General features: G+C 40.4%; 1 protein-coding gene across 3 annotated transcripts in view; it reads left to right on the plus strand.

Annotated features, from left to right (window-relative positions):
* Positions 1-392: 392 nt before the first annotated feature.
* Positions 393-14,579, plus strand: part of LOC139760684 (peptidylglycine alpha-hydroxylating monooxygenase-like) — a 43,514-nt gene continuing 29,327 nt past the window's right edge. The window contains exon 1 of one of the 3 annotated variants that reach the window (XM_071684230.1): positions 393-672. In XM_071684230.1, coding sequence (XP_071540331.1) covers positions 556-672 — 117 coding nt within the window. In that variant the 5' untranslated portion in view covers positions 393-555. The remainder of the gene's footprint in view (positions 673-14,579) is intronic. The other 2 variants (XM_071684229.1, XM_071684231.1) reach the window with 2 other exon arrangements.

The raw sequence follows: 14,579 nt of genomic DNA on the forward strand, positions 1-14,579 counted from the left end.
ATGAAAAAGAAGCACAGATTAGTTGGTAATCAACTCTAGTGGTATGAAGCTTCCAAGTTTGGGGTCGACGCAGAGGTTAGTGGTAACAATGTGTGTGCGTGTAATCGCACACGTCCCCACAATATGGTTCCGGCTTCGTCATTCACAGTAAAGCAAATACTATGACTTTATCACATAAAGAAAGGCTGTAATTACAAGGTATCTGAAACAGAATTTCATCCTGAACAAAAATCAGATCAATTGGAGCCCAGAAACACGGCTAAGTACTATTGTCACCTGTTACACACGGTTGGCTGGTTACAACTGGGAGGAAAGTTATCACCTTCTCGAGACCTGCAGGTTTTTGTTTTCTTATTTTGCTTTATGGCTCTTGTTTAAATCAAATATTCTAACTCATAAGAACTTGTGTAACGTCTAAAAACAAAAGCAACTGTGCGTAGGAGTAAGTTTCCGGAGTGTTGTAGCAAGCCTATTGATCTGCGCAAGGCAGGTGTGGCTGTAGGACGGCCCCAGGTCCGCGGCCGCGGAGCTGCTCACCCACCAGTTGACGGCAAGATGGCCTTGCGAGTGGATGTGTGTGTTGCCTTACTCCTGGCCCTCACGGCCACAGCTCTCACCAAAGAAATACTTCAGAAATTCCCGCTTCTCATGCCACATGTGAAGCCTGAAAGGGTGAGTCCTATGGGGTTGATTGAGAGGGAGACTCCTAACACCTGCAGGAGTCGTATGTAAGGGAGACCGTTGTCCAGAACACCTGCAGGAGTGTCGGGATGAGTGTGAGGGATACGTTTTGTGCTTATAATAGCTGCAGGAGTGTGGTCATTAATCCACATAATCAGTGTTATGGTGGACTAGATTTTACTCCATATTGCTTGTAAGTTTTGGTCAAATGGTTATATTGAGGTGTATAAGCATTGTCTGCCCCTCAGAAACTTTTATATTATTTCCGCTGGGAGTATCGGCATACTCGCCCATGAAAACATTTGAGAGAGGAGAGTTCATCGGATGACACGTGTCAAACACTATCAGGTAAACATCATGTGAGCTCTCCGAATCACCATATGGTACTGCTATTTTCCAGGATTGTGATTAGAAATGCTGTTAACGTACACGTCCTCCTTTTACAGCGATTTTATCCTATTTTTTGTGTAGATATGAATAATACATCATAAACAAAAAGGAGAGTACGTCTTTGTGCTAGTGTTTGTGTTGTGTGGGCAGTGTAGGCGACTATCATGACGTCGTAACTTGCGTCATAGACAAGATTCCAGAAGTACGAGGATTACCCGCTCGCGTGTTTTACTATTATTCATAAATATCTTGTTAGATAATCTGAGCTATTATATTTAGAAAGTACTTTAGAAATGCTTTCTTATCCTGTTTTAAGTAAGATGAACCAGTAAAGTGCATATAGTGATCTTTGCCTGTTTAATTTTTTCTTCCGTTAGACAACTTAATGCATTTTTTTTTTGTTTCAAAATTTGCTAGGTAAAGGAATATACATGAGAGGCTGTGAATAAATGTCCTTTCATCCCTATATATAGAGGACGTGTTCTTGTTGGATTCTAAGGATCACCGCGGCATTTTCTCTTATGTACAGAGAAACTATTCGCTACTGTAATCATCAGGGAGTGAAGAATAACACCAGACATAGATGGTACAGAGTAAGAAGGGGCCTTGTGTCAATATTTCTAATACTCGTAGCGATACGAGACGAAACGTCGTGTAAGGAGACGATCAGAATTCTAGGCTAGCTCTTTTCCTGAACCAACTACAGCTGGGCGCTGCCACTCGGCCCAGCAGTGTGAGCTGTGAAACTGGCTGAACATAGCTGGGTCGTTCTAACGGTTCAAGAGGTGTTGCGGTTATAAATGATTTTCTAGCTTCCTCGAATCAGCGCTCTGCTATTATGTTTTGACCTGACTTGAAGCGATATCAAACGAACAGTATTATCTATTTGTCAAGGGAATGACTAGCTGTCACTTCTGAGCCTAGAGAAGATACGTCTGTGAATGATTTTCTTACACTAAAGTAGTAACTTCCAAAATGGGGTCTTCGGCATTCGATCCACAGTCAACCCAGCTGTTCATCTGCCCTTCTGGGTTGGTCGATAGAAAGGGGTAACTGCCTCATTATAGGGTATATATATATATATATATATATTTTTTTTTATACTATTCGCCATTTCCCGCGTTAGCAAGGTAGCGTTAAGAACAGAGGACTGGACCTTTGAGGGAACATCCTGACCTGGCCCCCTTCTCTGTTCCTTCTTTTGGAAAATTGAAAAAAAAACTGAGAGGGGAGGATTTCCAGCCCCCCGCTCCCTTCCCTTTTAGTCGCCTTCTACGACACGCAGGGAATACGTGGGAAGTATTCTTTCTCCCCTATCCCCTATATATATATATATATATATATATATATATATATATATATATATATATATATATATATATATATATATGTATATATATATATATTTATAGTGCTACCTCGCACACATGTAGGGTAAGGGGGTTGTCATGTTATGTGTGGCGGGGTGGCGATGGGAATGAATAAGGACAGACAGTATGAATTATGTACATGTGTATATATGTATATGTCTGTGTGTGTATATGTATGTATACGTTGAAATGTATATGTGCGTTTGTGGACGTATATGTATATGCATGTGTATGTGAGTGGGTTATATGTCTGTGTCTGTATATGTATGTATACGTTGAAATGTATAGGTTTGCATATGTGCGTGTGTGGCGTTTATGTATATACATGTGTATGTGGGTGGGTTAGGCCATTCTTTCGTCTGTTTCCTTGCGCTCCCTCGCTAAGGCGGGAAACAGCGACTAAGTATAATAAGTATATATATATATATATATATATATATATATATATATATAATAAGTATATATATATATATATATATATATATATATATATATATATATATATATATATATATATACACATATGTATATATATATATATATATATATATATATATATATATATATATATATATATATATATATATATATGTATGTATATATATATATTCTTTCTTTCTTTCTTTCATACTATTCGCCATTTCCCGCATTAGCGAGGTAGCGTTAAGAACAGAGGACTGGGCCTTAGAGGGAATATCCTCACCTGGCCCCCTTCTCTGTTCCTTCTTTTGGAAAAAAAAAAAAAAAAACGAGAGGGGAGGATTTCCAGCCACCCGCTCCCTCCCCTTTTAGTCGCCTTCTACGACACGCAGGGAATACGTGGGAAGTATTCTTTCTCCCCTATCCCCAGGGATAATATATATATATACTTTTTTTTTACTATTCGCTATTTCCCGCATTAGCGAGGTAGCGCTAAGAACAGAGGACTGAGCCTTTGAGGGAACATCCTCACTTGGCCCCCTTCTCTGTTCCTTCTTTTGGAAAATGAAAAATGAGAGGGGAGGATTTCCAGCCCCCCGCTCCCTTCCCTTTTAGTCGCCTTCTACGACACGCAGGGAATACGTGGGAAGAATTCTTTCTCCCCTATCCCCAGGGATAAATTATATATATATATATATATATATATATATATATATATATATATATATATATATATATATATATATATATATATATATTATTTTGCTTTGTCGCTGTCTCCCGCGTTTGCGAGGTAGCGCAAGGAAACAGACGAAAGAAATGGCCCAACCCACCCCCATACACATGTATTTACAGACACGTCCACACACGCAAATATACATACCCATACCTCTCAATGTACACATATATATACACACACAGACACATACATATATACACATGCACACAAATCACACTGTCTGCCTTTATTCATTCCCATCGCCACCTCGCCACACATGGAATAACATTCCCCTCCCCCTTCATGTGTGCGAGGTAGCGCTAGGAAAAGACAACAAAGGCCCCATTCGTTCACACTCAGTCTCTAGCTGTCATGCAATAATGCCCGACACCACAGCTCCCTTTCCACATCCAGGCCCCACAGAACTTTCCATGGTTTACCCCAGACGCTTCACATGCCCTGATTCAATCCATTGACAGCACGTCGACCCCGGTGTGCCACAACGATCCAATTCACTCAATTCTTTGCCAGCCTTTCACCCTCCTGCATGTTCAGGCCCCGATCACTCAAAATCTTTTTCACTCCATCTTTCCACCTCCAATTTAGTCTCCCACTTCTCCTCGTTCCCTCCACCTCCGACACATGTATCCTCTTGGTCAATCTTTCCTCACTCATTCTCTCCATGTGCCCAAACCATTTCAAAACACCCTCTTCTGCTCTCTCAACCACGCTCTTTTTACTTACTCGATCAAACCACTTCACACCACATATTGTCCTCAAACATCTCATTTCCAGCACATTCACCCTCCTGCGCACAACTCTATCAATCGCCCACGCCTCGCAACCATACAACATTGTTGGAACCACTATTCCTTCAAACATAGCCATTTTTGCTTTCCGAGATAATGTTCTTGACTTCCACACATTCTTCAAGGCTCCCAGGATTTTCGCCCCCCTCCCCCACCCTATGATTCACTTCCGCTTCCATGGTTCCATCCGCTCCCAGATCCACTCCCAGATATCTAAAACACTTCACTTCCTCCAGTTTTTTTCCATTCAAACTTACCTCCCGGTTGACTTGACCCTCAACCCTACTGTACCTAATAACCTTGCTCTTATTCACATTTACTCTTAACTTTCTTCTTTCACACACTTTACCAAACTCAGTCACCAGCTTCTGCAGTTTCTCACATGAATCAGCCACCAGCGCTTTATCATCAGCGAACAACAACTGACTCACTTCCCAAGCTCTCTCATCCCCAACAGACTTCATACTTGCCCCTCTTTCCAAAACTCTTGCATTCACCTCCCTAACAACCCCATCCATAAACAAATTAAACAACCATGGAGACATCACACACCACTGCCGCAAACCTACATTCACTGAGAACCAACCACCTTCCTCTCTTCCTACACGTACACATGCCTTACATCCTCGATAAAAACTTTTCACTGCTTCAAACAACTTGCCTCCCACACCATATATTCTTAGTACCTTCCACAGAGCATCTCTATCAACTCTACCATATGCCTTCTCCAGATCCATAAATACGTATATATATATATATATATATATATATATATATATATATATATATATATATATATATATATATATATATATATATATATATATATATATGTATTCCTATTAGTCCACGGGGAAAATGAAACACGATAAGTTCCCAAGTGCACTTTCGTGTAATAATCACATCATAAGGGGAGACACAAGACAGAAATGTAACAGTCAGTTGATATGCATCGAAGAGACGAAGCTAGGACGCCGTTTGGTAAACATGCGATTGTCAAAGACAGACAGCGAGCGTTTATAAACTTATCATTTTACAAATTTTATCAACAATAAAGTTATGTAATTTGTATAGACCATCACTAATGATATCATAATTCTTTGTGTATTTAATTGTAGAAGATTCAATGATATTTCTCGTGGTAATAGAGTTAAAGTTAATAACTGAGATGGCATTACTCCAGTCAGTACAATGATCATGGTTTTTAACGTGATTAAACAAGGCAGTTGATTCTTGTCTCTTTCTTATACTATATTTATGTTGCTTAAGTCTAACAGAAAGATCCTTACCAGTCTGCCCAACGTAAAATTTATCACAATTTCCACATGGCACTTTATAGATGCATCCAGGAGAATTTTCTGGTGAATTCCTGATTAAGATATTCTTTACATTATTATTGTTCCTGAAGGCAACATTTACATTAAAGGATGTAAGCAACATGGGAAGTAAAGTGAAATTATTATTAAAAGGGAAAACTAAAAGATTCTTGGTGTCAATGGGAGGTTTGGGCTCAACTCTATAAAATTATTTCTTTGCTAGCTTAAGGGATTTATCAATGAAAGATCTAGGATACTTTAACTTAGATCCAATAAAATATATCTTCTCAAACTCATCATCAATAAACTCTGGACTGCAAATGCATAATGCCCTAAGGAACATAGATTGAAATGATAATTTAACTCTGTCACGTTGAGATGAGTAATAATGGATATATGAGCATACATTGATAGGTTTTCTGTATATGCTAAACTTAAACTTGTTTCCTTGCCTATGGATCATGCAATCTAAAAATGGTAACATACCATTTATTTTCATTTTCTACAGTAAATTTGATGGAAGGTACTAAATTGTTAAGTAAGGGGACAAATATATGTAAATTTTCATTTGTTAGCCAAACACAAAGAACATCATCTACATACCTAGACCAAATTGCATTAGTGGGTAAGATATCCTTTAGTAATTTTCTTTCAAAAAATTCCATATAAAGATTACTTATTACAGGTAAAAGAAGGTTACCCATTGCCATACCAAATTTTTGAGCATAATCTCCATTGAATTGAAATACACAATCTTTTATACACAATTTTATCAGTTCAATGAAAACAGACTTTGAAACAGGTAAATGAATATCATCCAAGACATCAAATAAGTATTCTAAAAGGTCATCAACTGGAACTTTTGTGAAAAGTGAGAAAACATTAAAGCTAACTCGTTTGAAATCAAAATTAACGTTGATATTGTTTAACCTGTTGACTAGATCTACATTGTTCATGATATTAGAAGCGGTAATGCAACTGATAGCAAAAAATTACCATAGTTGAAAAGTAGAAATAGCAAAATATTACTATAGTTGAAAAGTAGGCGAGTTTCTTTTTTATCTTACAAAACCAAACCGTTAGAAATGTCAATCGGGAAGCATATGTCAAAAAACAAACTTGTTGAGTGGCGCCCCCCTTTTAGTGGCGCCAAGGGCACCTGCCCTACCTGCCATACCCTAGATACGCCACTGAGCGGGAGCAAAGGGCAAGAAATCCTTCCCTCCTGTGTTATTACTTTTCAAAAGTAGGAACAGAAGAAGGCGCGAAGTGAGATTTATTTCTTTGAAGCTCAGTCGTCTGCTCATGCCTCTTACGTTGCAAAGGCGGAAAGCAGGGAATGAATATGAAAGAAGAGAAAGATATATTTATATATATAACGTACATGCACTGGCATATATCAATATGTAACACATATTTTTGGATATGTAAGTGCAACAGGTGTATGTATAATTCAGGTGTGTACGTACGAAATGACTGGCAGTAACTGCCGAGTACAAAGGCAAAAGAAGCAAACAAACTAATTTAGCGGACGACGACCTTCCTGGTATGGCGGCGTGGTTGTTGCCGCAGGCTACATCCTGGACGGCCGCTGCTGTCTCCCCAGCTACCTGCTTACTAGTACATTACCTCACGGGGAAAGCTGCCTCTCCTACCTGGTCACAATCACATTGCTGCGTGGGACAGACTACTAGCAGGTTTCTGTGTTCGTGCCATGTACGTTGATTATTGTTGTTGAAGTCATACTATGACTAACGCTTTTTACATATGTTAACACATGCAAAATGAATGACTTGTTATGACCATTAGTTTACACAAAGCTGTCCAAAATAAACGGGTTGATCGTGTAAATACGTGAGTATATGATGACAACAGTACTGCTAAAGAAATAAAAATGCAGCCGGTAATATGTTAGATTCGAAAATGCTAATGAATGATTCTGGAAAACCTTGATTTGAATCAAATAAAAGAAAGATGCTGACAATATAAAATCCTCAAGACCACTGAAACCGTTTAATGGTATTTGTGCACCGTTGTGTGAACCAGTTGCACTGTGCTACGTGTGCATCACTAGCTAACTTGTCTGGAAATTTTCAACTAGAGGTTTTACTGATCAGGGCGATATCCAGAACACAATGGAATACAGTATATACACCCTGTCCTGTGGATAGCACAACAGTGGTACAGTGGTGTGCCCTTTATACTGTAGCTTCGTATAACTGTATTGACGGCGGAGTGTTGGTAACCTTAAAGGTTAACGTAACGGCAAGGTAGATGTTATCAGACGTACTAGCCCAGCAAATCACACAAACATCTGTGTGACGTCAAAGATTTCAGTTTTTGACGGTTGGAGACTTTCTATGAGGCAGGAAATGAAAATAAAGTTTTTATGTCTCATCATTTCATCTCCCGTATGGTAAAGTAAATCCCTTAGAATACGAAGTCTCCTGGGCAATTTACTAGTAACCGTTACTGTATGTAGATCCCTTTCGATTTTGATTTTTTCTTTGCCTCAAAAGTGGTTGTGGCTCAAAAGAGGATATAAAGTACTCAAAATGCTCAGGAACTGGACCTCAATGATTTGAACTGCGTCAAAAGTTACTGTAGTATGTGAGGAAACTGATAACAAGGATTGGATGGTATTGAATAATGTCTTCATTTTACATAGTAAGTAATGTTTGAAAAATTCAATGATAATGACCGGATTACATATAGAGATATATAACAAGTCAACTATGTACAATGAGCAAAGTTAAGGTACTTTTCAAGTGTTCGATTATTTTTTTTCTGTTAGCTGAGACAGCACAGGCAACTGAGGCCCTTATCAAAGCCATCCCATTAACGCCATATATATTTTTTTCATACATATTGTCATTTACCGCGTTCGCGACGTAGCGTTAGGAACGCTCAGATCACTGAGCCTTAGAGGGAATATCTGATATACGACGAAGAGACGTAGCTAGGACGTCTCTTCGTTGTACATCAGCTGACTTACATTTCTTTCTTGTATCTCCCCTAATGATGTGATTATTACACGAAAGTTCACTTGGGAACTTATTGTTTTTCATTATCCCCGTGGACTTAAAGGAATATACTTCATCACGCGCAAAATCGTGATCCTTGCCAACATATATATATATATATATATATATATATATATATATATATATATATATATATATATATATATATATATATATCCCTGGGGATAGGGGATTAAGAATACTTCCCACGTATTCCCTGCGTGTCGTAGAAGGCGACTAAAAGGGGAGGGAGCGGGGGGCTGGAAATCCTCCCCTCTCGGGTTTTTTTTTTTTTTTCAATTTTCCAAAAGAAGGAACAGAGAATTGGGCCAGGTGAGGGTATTCCCTCAAAGGCCCAGTCCTCTGTTCTTAACGCTACCTCGCTAACGCGGGAAATGGCGAATAGTTTGAAAGAAAGAAAATATATATATATATATATATATATATATATATATATATATATATATATATATATATATATATATATATATATATATACTGTTCGCCATTTCCCGCGCTAGCGAGGTAGCGTTAAGAAGAGAGGATTAAGCCTTTGAGGGAATATCCTCCCTTGGCCCCCTTCTCTGTTCCTTCTTTTGGAAAATTGAAAAACGAGAGGGGAGGATTTCCAGCTTCTACGATACACAGTGAATACGTGGGAAGTATTCTTTCTCCCCCTATCCCAAGCGATATATATATATATATATATATATATATATATATATATATATATATATATATATATATATATATATATATATTTTTTTTTTTTTTTTTTTTTTTTTTATACTTTGTCGCTGTCTCCCGCGTCTGCGAGGTAGCGCAAGGAAACAGACGAAAGAAATGGCCCCACCCCCCCCCCCCCCCCCATACACATGTACATACACACGTCCACACACGCAAATATACATACCTACACAGCTTTCCATGGTTTACCCCAGACGCTTCACATGCCTTGATTCAATCCACTGACAGCACGTCAACCCCTGTATACCACATCGCTCCAATTCACTCTATTCCTTGCCCTCCTTTCACCCTCCTGCAGGTTCAGGCCCCGATCACACAAAATCTTTTTCACTCCATCTTTCCACCTCCAATTTGGTCTCCCTCTTCTCCTCGTTCCCTCCACCTCCGACACATATATCCTCTTGGTCAATCTTTCCTCACTCATTCTCTCCATGTGCCCAAACCATTTCAAAACACCCTCTTCTGCTCTCTCAACCACGCTCTTTTTATTTCCACACATCTCTCTTACCCTTACGTTACTTACTCGATCAAACCACCTCACACCACACATTTTCCTCAAACATCTCATTTCCAGCACATCCATCCTCCTGCGCACATCTCTATCCATAGCCCACGCCTCGCAACCATACAACATTGTTGGAACCACTATTCCTTCAAACAATACCCATTTTTGCTTTCCGAGATAATGTTCTCGACTTCCACACATTTTTCAAGGCTCCCAAAATTTTCGCCCCCTCCCCCACCCTATGATCCACTTCCGCTTCCATGGTTCCATCCGTTGCCAGATCCACTCCCAGATATCTAAAACACTTCACTTCCTCCAGTTTTTCTCCATTCAAACTCACCTCCCAATTGACTTGACCCTCACCCCTACTGTACCTAATAACCTTGCTCTTATTCACATTTACTCTTAACTTTCTTCTTCCACACACTTTACCAAACTCAGTCACCAGCTTCTGCAGTTTCTCACATGAATCAGCCACCAGCGCTGTATCATCAGCGAACAACAACTGACTCACTTCCCAAGCTCTCTCATCCCCAACAGACTTCATACTTGCCCCTCTTTCCAGGACTCTTGCATTTACCTCCCTAACAACCCCATCCATAAACAAATTAAACAACCATGGAGACATCACACACCCCTGCCGCAAACCTACATTCACTGAGAACAAATCACTTTCCTCTCTTCCTACACGTACACATGCCTTACATCCTCGATAAAAACTTTTCACTGCTTCTAACAACTTGCCTCCCACACCATATATTCTTAATACCTTCCACAGAGCATCTCTATCAACTCTATCATATGCCTTCTCCAGATCCATAAATGCTACATACAAATCCATTTGCTTTTCTAAGTATTTCTCACATACATTCTTCAAAGCAAACACCTGATCCACACATCCTCTACCACTTCTGAAACCGCACTGCTCTTCCCCAATCTGATGCTCTGTACATGCCTTCACCCTCTCAATCAATACCCTCCCATATAATTTACCAGGAATACTCAACAAACTTATACCTCTGTAATTTGAGCACTCACTCTTATCCCCTTTGCCTTTGTACAATGGCACTATGCACGCATTCCGCCAATCCTCAGGCACCTCACCATGAGTCATACATACATTAAATAACCTTACCAACCAGTCAACAATACAGTCACCCCCTTTTTTAATAAATTCCACTGCAATACCATCCAAACCTGCTGCCTTGCCGGCTTTCATCTTCCGCAAAGCTTTTACTACCTCTTCTCTGTTTACCAAATCATTTTCCCTAACCCTCTCACTTTGCACACCACCTCGACCAAAACACCCTATATCTGCCACTCTGTCATCAGACACATTCAACAAACCTTCAAAATACTCATTCCATCTCCTTCTCACATCACCGCTACTTGTTATCACCTCCTCATTTACGCCCTTCACTGAAGTTCCCATTTGCTCCCTTGTCTTACGCACCCTATTTACCTCCTTCCAGAACATCTTTTTATTCTCCCTAAAATTTACTGATAGTCTCTCACCCCAACTCTCATTTGCCCTTTTTTTCACCTCTTGCACCTTTCTCTTGACCTCCTGTCTCTTTCTTTTATACTTCTCCCACTCAATTGCATTTTTTCCCTGCAAAAATCGTCCAAATGCCTCTCTCTTCTCTTTCACTAATACTCTTACTTCTTCATCCCACCACTCACTACCCTTTCTAAGCAGCCCACCTCCCACTCTTCTCATGCCACAAGCATCTTTTGCGCAATCCATCACTGATTCCCTAAATACATCCCATTCCTCCCCCACTCCCCTTACTTCCATTGTTCTCACCTTTTTCCATTCTGTACACAGTCTCTCCTGGTACTTCCCCACACAGGTCTCCTTCCCAAGCTCACTTACTCTCACCACCTTCTTCACCCCAACATTCACTCCTCTTTTCTGAAAACCCATACTAATCTTCACCTTAGCCTCCACAAGATTATGATCAGACATCCCTCCAGTTGCACCTCTCAGCACATTAACATCCAAAAGTCTCTCTTTCGCACGCCTGAGGAAAGGAACCTGGATGTGTCGGCTCTTAGTGAAACGAAGCTCAAGGGTAAAGGGGAAGAGTGGTTTGGGAAAGTCTTGGGAGTAAAGTCAGGGGTTAGTGAGAGGACAAGAGCAAGGGAGGGAGTAGCAGTACTCCTGAAACAGGAGTTGTGGGAGTATGTGATAGAATGTAAGAAAGTAAATTCTCGATTGATATGGGTAAAACTGAAAGTTGATGGAGAGAGATGGGTGATTATTGGTCCATATGCACCTGGGCATGAGAAGAAAGATCATGAGAGGAAAGTGTTTTGGGAGCAGCTGAATGAGTGTGTTAGTGGTTTTGATGCACGAGACCGGGTTATAGTGATGGGTGATTTGAATGCAAAGTGAGTAATGTGGCAGTTGAGGGAATAATTGGTATACATGGGGTGTTCAGTGTTGTAAATGGAAATGGTGAAGAGCTTGTAGATTTATGTGCTGAAAAAGGACTGGTGATTGGGAATACCTGGTTTAAAAAGCGAGATATACATAAGTATACGTATGTAAGTATGAGAGATGGCCAGAGAGCGTTATTGGATTACGTGTTAATTGACAGGCGCGCGAAAGAGAGACTTTTGGATGTTAATGTGCTGAGAGGTGCAACTGGAGGGATGTCTCATCATTATCTTGTGGAGGCTCAGGTGAAGATTTGTATGGGTTTTCAGAAAAGAAGAGTGAATGTTGGGGTGAAGAGGGTGGTGAGAGTAAGTGAGCTTGGGAAGGAGACTTGTGTGAGGAAGTACCAGGAGAGACTGAGTACAGAATGGAAAAAGGTGAGAACAATGGAAGTAAGGGGAGTGGGGGAGGAATGGGATGTATTTAGGGAATCAGTGATGGATTGCGCAAAAGATGCTTGTGGCATGAGAAGAGTTGGAGGTGGGTTGATTAGAAAGGGTAGTGAGTGGTGGGATGAAGAAGTAAGATTATTAGTGAAAGAGAAGAGAGAGGCATTTGGGCGATTTTTGGAGGGAAAAAATGCAATTGAGTGGGAGATGTATAAAAGAAAGAGACAGGAGGTCAAGAGAAAGGTGCAAGAGGTGAAAAAGAGGGCAAATGAGAGTTGGGGTGAGAGAGTATCATTAAATTTTAGGGAGAATAAAAAGATGTTCTGGAAGGAGGTAAATAAAGTGCGTAAGACAAGGGAGGAAATGGGAACTTCAGTGAAGGGCGCAAATGGGGAGGTGATAACAAGTAATGGTGATGTGAGAATGAGATGGAGTGAGTATTTTGAAGGTTTGTTGAATGTGTTTGATGATAGAGTGGCAGATATAGGGTGTTTTGGTCGAGGTGGTGTGCAAAGTGAGAGGGTTAGGGAAAATGATTTGGTAAACAGAGAAGAGGTAGTAAAAGCTTTGCGGAAGATGAAAGCCGGCAAGGCAGCAGGTTTGGATGGTATTGCAGTGGAATTTATTAGAAAAGGGGGTGACTGTATTATTGACTGGTTGGTAAGGTTATTTAATGTATGTATGACTCATGGTGAGGTGCCTGAGGATTGGCGGAATGCGTGCATAGTGCCATTGTACAAAGGCAAAGGGGATAAGAGTGAGTGCTCAAATTTCAGAGGTATAAGTTTGTTGCGTATTCCTGGTAAATTATATGGGAGGGTATTGACTGAGGGGGTGAAGGCATGTACAGAGCATCAGATTGGGGAAGAGCAGTGTGGTTTCAGAAGTGGTAGAGGAAGTGTGGATCAGGTGTTTGCTTTGAAGAATGTATGTGAGAAATACTTAGAAAAGCAAATGGATTTGTATGTAGCATTTATGGATCTGGAGAAGGCATATGATAGAGTTGATAGAGATGCTCTGTGGAAGGTATTAAGAATATATGGTGTGGGAGGCAAGTTGTTAGAAGCAGTGAAAAGTTTTTATCGAGGATGTAAGGCATGTGTACGTGTAGGAAGAGAGGAAAGTGATTTGTTCTCAGTGAATGTAGGTTTGCGGCAGGGGTGTGTGATGTCTCCATGGTTGTTTAATTTGTTTATGGATGGGGTTGTTAGGGAGGTGAATGCAAGAGTTTTGGAAAGAGGGGCAAGTATGAAGTCTGTTGGGGATGAGAGAGCTTGGGAAGTGAGTCAGTTGTTGTTCGCTAATGATACAGCGCTGGTTGCTGATTCATATGAGAAACTGCAGAAGCTGGTGACTGAGTTTGGTAAAGTGTGTGAAAGAAGAAAGTTAAGAGTAAATGTGAATAAGAGCAAGGTTATTCGGTACAGTAGGGTTGAGGGTCAAATCAATTGGGAGGTAAGTTTGAATGGAGAAAAACTGGAGGAAGTAAAGTGTTTTAGATATCTGGGAGTGGATCTGGCAGCGGATGGAACCATGGAAGCGGAAGTGGATCATAGGGTGGGGGAGGGGGCGAAAATCCTGGGAGCCTTGAAGAATGTGTGGAAGTCGAGAACATTATCTCGGAAAGCAAAAATGGGTATGTTTGAAGGAATAGTGGTTCCAACAATGTTGTATGGTTGCGAGGCGTGGGCTATGGATAGAGTTGTGCGCAGGAGGATGGATGTGCTGGAAATGAGATGGTAGAGGACAATGTGTGGTGTGAGGTGGT

This window comes from Panulirus ornatus, chromosome 37, assembly GCF_036320965.1.
Source record: "Panulirus ornatus isolate Po-2019 chromosome 37, ASM3632096v1, whole genome shotgun sequence".
Classification (NCBI taxonomy): domain Eukaryota; kingdom Metazoa; phylum Arthropoda; class Malacostraca; order Decapoda; family Palinuridae; genus Panulirus; species Panulirus ornatus.